Raw genomic sequence first — 4,762 nt, 5'->3', positions numbered from 1 at the left:
ATGAGACGAACTTATTAATGTAAAAACTAGTCCAATCAGAGTCAAATCAAGCTCATATCAGGTCATTAAACCATTATTGAAAGATTTCATAACACATTTGTAAGGTCAAACAAATGTCGAATCTGACGAGTTTATAGTCTAATTGAGCATCTCGATAAGAAGAATCCAACGAGCTAACATTGCTCAATTCCGACACCATTAAATTACTCAAACGTCCATCAAACTCAATCTGATCGAGGGAAGCCTTTCGGACCATTCGATTAAAATGATTCATATTCGTGCATTAATTGCACCCAAAACACTTTAAATAGGGTTTCACTCCTCTCATAAAGAGGGAGCTTGAGCCTTAGGAGAGAACTTGAGGTTTTGAGAATAAGATGAACTCCAGCACCATCCCTGCCGGCGACAACTCAACCATCATCGATCGTCGCTGATAGTCGTCGACCACAGTCGGCGGTTTCCCGGGCCGTCGCCAGCCACTGACCATCTCTGCCGACCGTCATCGAATACCACAAATCGTCGTCGACCTCTGCCGACCGCTGTCGACAACACCAACCACCGTCGAGCACTTTTTTCACTATTAATCACCACTAACCATCGTCGCCCACCGATTACCAATGTCGATCATTACCAACTAGACGTCATCAGTCAACGTTGTGACTTGGAAAATCTAGTAACATTTTCCTTCGGCGAGACACGGGATTTCTGTAATCTTCAATCAATAGTTGATTTTTATAATTGGATCAGATCCGTGATTTTTTCTTTTACGGACTTTACATGAAAAAACTTGTGGTGTCATTACTGGTTGTTTCTTTCAACTGAGTGTGTGCTGAATTTTCGTGCAAATCTGAGACATAATCCAAAATCTACCGCCGTGAATTTTCTATCATGCATCGAATATATTATAAGAACTATATGGTATGTATGTAACCTAAAATATTTTCTCTATATAATTATATTATTTTTTCAGAAAATTAGATAACACAAAGTACGACCTGTTTAAATTAATATTACTTTTCCCACCGGTCTACAAATATGAGAAATGAATAAAAAAAAAACGTCTTATATCGGTATCGTATATCGGTATCGTATATCGGTATCATGGTAGCTTTCTGAAGGAATCTATTAAGAACGTAAAACGTGGAAAATTATTACAGAGGGGCGGGACCCACTCTCCTCCTAGCCGTCCACAGTCCGATAATTATCCCTTAAACACAGAATACTAGTTCAAAGTTGGATGTAATCTTTCAAGAGAAGAAGCAGGGCAGCCAAGACGAATTCCAAGCCCGCGTAGCTATTGCATTTGATTCATCACTTGCTGCCCTCCTTCTCCCGATCAGATTCAGAACTTACAGTAACACATTTATAAACATAGAACTTAGAAACGGCTAAGAAGATTAACAGATTTACCGCACTCAAACCAGCTAGAAGTGCATAGTAGTAATCCAGATGAGATGAATTCAAGTTATTCTGAACCCATCCTTTTCCTCCGTCCTTTTCAGTGACCTTCGATACTGTGGAAAGAAGGAAACTGCTAACGAAGCTCCCAATACCATTGCTTAGGTAAAAGAATGAAGCCCCCATGCTCTTCATGCCCTCCGGTGATTGATCATAAAAGAATTCCATCTTGCCAACGGCCGCGAACACTTCGGCTATCCCCATCAATGCGAATTGTGGAAGGAGAACAAACATGGTTGAAGGGCTAGTGCTGCTCTTACGACTTAATCTCCATCTCTCTACTAACGCTGCCCCCAGCATGATAAAAATATGCATGACTAATCCGATCCCAATCCTTTGCAGGAATGTGATTCCGCGAGGATTGTTTGTGCGCTTCCTCGCCAATGGCAACAAAAATCTGTCGTAGACTACAACACCTACTAAAGTGGAGAACATGTAGACGGCAGAGAGATTGGCTGGATGTAATTTGAAGTGAGACCCCATTCTTGGATCTAAAGCAGTGCCTTGTTTGACGAAGATTGTAAATACTTGAGCCATCATCACACTCGGCATAATCGTCGCCATAAACATTGGAAATATTCTAATGATTTGCTTTGTTTCCTCCACCTGACAAACTGGGCAGGACATCCATGGACTATCTGAGTTGCTGCTATTAGTTTTTACAGCGGCTTTGTCAAAAAACTTCAGCGTTAATGAAGTTGAGAGCACATGGCGATCATTAGTGGAATCTTGATCAGGGAGTGCTACACTAGATTTTCTTATGGCTGCCACCACGACCTGAGCTATTCTGGTGAAAGGGCTTCCAGAAGGCAGCTTATGCCTGTAAAGTGGAGTGCCAAGCACGAAAACCAATAGGGAAATGGCCAAAAAAATTGTGGCCATTGTGTACCCAAGTGACCAACTAACATCATTTTCGACATATATTAGCAGTGTAGTGGCTAAGAGGTTGCCAAGTGAGATGGCAAAGGTCCACCAATTGAAGAAGGAGATCTTCTGTGCCTGTTCCTTGGGATCAAATTTATCAAATTGCTCGGCGCCAAGGGCTGCAGAGTTGGCCTTCAATCCTGCCACCCCAAAAGCCATAATATAGAGCGCATAATAGAAGATACTTATTTGAGAATTCCCTTTGCAATTTTCCTGGCTGGATAAATCGCAAGCTGGTGGTCTCAGAGCTGGAAGCGAGACTGTTAAAGTTAGAAAGATCATGCCCTGCCACAGCACATGATACAAGTTTATTAATTATGTATTGATAGTGTGACCATGAACAATTAATCAAGAAATACATGGATCGAACCGGAAGGTAGATGAAGGAGCAGATAATGTAAGTTCGGTACCGTCCGAGATAAGAATCTGCAATGAATGCAGTGAGGACAGAAGTCATCATTATAGTTCCTAACCAATTTGTGACATTGTTTGCAGATGTTACAGTGTCTTGATGAAGAACATTTGTGAGGTAAAAAATCAGATTTGGCGCAACGCCAAAAAAGGACATTCTCTCCAACGCATCTGAGGCTGTAATTAGTTAATTTGTTTATTTAATTAATTTTGCAAACTAATAAATATTAAACTTATTAGTTTGCTCAGATGTAAACTAATTACCGAGAATGCATGAACTTGCAGCCCATCCGCCTCCTTTTGCTCTAAGGAATGGCCGTCCCCTGAGATCCACTGTTCCATCCTTTGTGTACTCATCCTCCCTATGCTCGTCATTGCCCTTCTCTTCGTCCGCCATTAATGCTGAAGAGAGATGTTCTGAACTCTAATGAAGACCTATTCTACATATATATAATGCCGGAATTGCTTTCATCGGACATCTTTCTGTTAACAAGCAGAAGAGACAAACTTTAGAAATATGCCGTCATTAGTTTTATCTTGCAGCCACCTGGAATTTGGAAACTTGCAATAAATTAAATAAGTTGTGGCGTGAAGTGCTCCTGCACCAACAAGTGGCAATATGGAGGCATACTTCATTTTTTAGTTCTTACACGTTCATTACTCAAAATTTCAAATTTACGTTTTAAACTATTGTCATAAGCAAATGTGATCTGGGAAAACCAATTCCGTATCATATTTAACTATAAAAAAGGAGACATTAAAATTTATCATACAGGACTTGAGATAAAATTTTAAAAAAAACTTCAATTTTTTTTAAAATTTAAGAAAATGTATTACTTATCATTGCTGATGCATGTTTGCTTATGATCGCTAACATATGTCAATAATGTAATACTAGCATGGATGGTATATTCAAAGGATAAAATCGCTTAAAAATACACAATTATAAGTGTTGTTTGATTATAGTTAGTATTAGAAATATAAATATGCTAGATTCAATTTTTTTTTTTTAATTTTAGGCATTTGGGTAGAAGAAAAAAAAACTTAGTAATTTTTTTAGCATTTTAAAATTTCACATTTAAATTGTATTTAGCTTATTTGGATTTAGACTAGTCATAAAGAAAGTTGGTGATATCCTCCCTCAAAAATCAATGACTCACGACCAAATTACGCGCAGAGAAGCGTCTTTATGCAACCTCTTCCCTCTCTAAGGTACACTCTGTTGGTTGTCAAAGCCAAACTTTAAACGCCAACAAAAATGGAGGAATTTTTAGTACTTTAACACCCATTACATTTTCTGGTTTTTTTTTAAATATATAAGCAAATACAAATAACTACACATCACATTTTTTTGAAAATAATAACTAACCACAAAACGATTTTCCTAACCGCCTAACCACAAAATGGTTTTCATAACCTCCTAATCCACAGGAAAAATGTGAAATACATAAACAATTTCTAGAGACAACTAGATTAACACAACAATCTCCTCCTTAAGCTTGTTGTCCTTCACTGACGATTCGCACACCAATTTTTTCTCTCATCTCCAAGAACTTCAATCTTGCAAGTGACTTTGTCAGAATATCAGCACGTTGATCTTCTGTGCAAACATGTTGAATTTTAATCATTCTAAATTCAACACAATCTCTAATGTAATGGAATCGGGTAGTGAAATCGGGTATCGATATGTTTGCTCCTCTCATGATAAACTGAATTCTTGCTTAATGCGATTGCGGACTGATTATCAATCTTCAGAACTACTTTCTTAACTTCAATTTTTAACAAATCTGCTAATAGTCGTCTCACCCACACTCCTTGACACGCTGTTGCACATGCAGCGATGTACTCTGCTTCACAGGAAGATAACGCAACCACTTTCCCACTTTCTGAACACCAACTAATAGGACTTGACCCAAGGAAAAATATTAAACCTGAGGTACTTTTCCTATCATTAGTATCACCAGCTTAG

At 38.5% G+C, this 4,762-nt stretch overlaps 1 protein-coding gene across 1 annotated transcript; it reads right to left on the bottom strand.

Moving 5' to 3' along the window:
* Nucleotides 1-1,311: 1,311 nt before the first annotated feature.
* LOC110024275 (protein NRT1/ PTR FAMILY 5.2-like) lies at nt 1,312-3,190 on the bottom strand. Its single transcript, XM_020724152.1, has 3 exons — nt 3,058-3,190; nt 2,753-2,970; nt 1,312-2,667 (listed from the first exon to the last, which is right to left on the bottom strand). Exons 1-3 carry the CDS (start codon nt 3,188-3,190, stop codon nt 1,312-1,314), a joined length of 1,707 nt encoding a protein of 568 aa, XP_020579811.1.
* Nucleotides 3,191-4,762: the final 1,572 nt, after the last annotated feature.

The sequence above is a fragment of the Phalaenopsis equestris genome, unplaced genomic scaffold (genome assembly GCF_001263595.1).
Source record: "Phalaenopsis equestris unplaced genomic scaffold, ASM126359v1 Scaffold000251, whole genome shotgun sequence".
Classification (NCBI taxonomy): Eukaryota; Viridiplantae; Streptophyta; class Magnoliopsida; order Asparagales; family Orchidaceae; genus Phalaenopsis; species Phalaenopsis equestris.
Note: the sequence above shows the minus strand (reverse complement) of the source record. Positions and strands in the feature narration are given on the sequence as shown.

What these genes read in the sequence shown, in the direction of transcription:
- LOC110024275 (XM_020724152.1), bottom strand. Translation starts at nt 3,190, where the DNA reads ATGGCGGACGAAGAGAAGGGCAATGACGAGCATAGGGAGGATGAGTAC. An exon ending in TGCAAGTTCATGCATTCTCG is followed by an intron (nt 2,971 to 3,057) that starts GTAATTAGTTTA and finishes AACTAATTACAG; the next exon opens with CCTCAGATGCGTTGGAGAGA. An exon ending in GCTCCTTCATCTACCTTCCG is followed by an intron (nt 2,668 to 2,752) that starts GTTCGATCCATG and finishes GTGCTGTGGCAG; the next exon opens with GGCATGATCTTTCTAACTTT.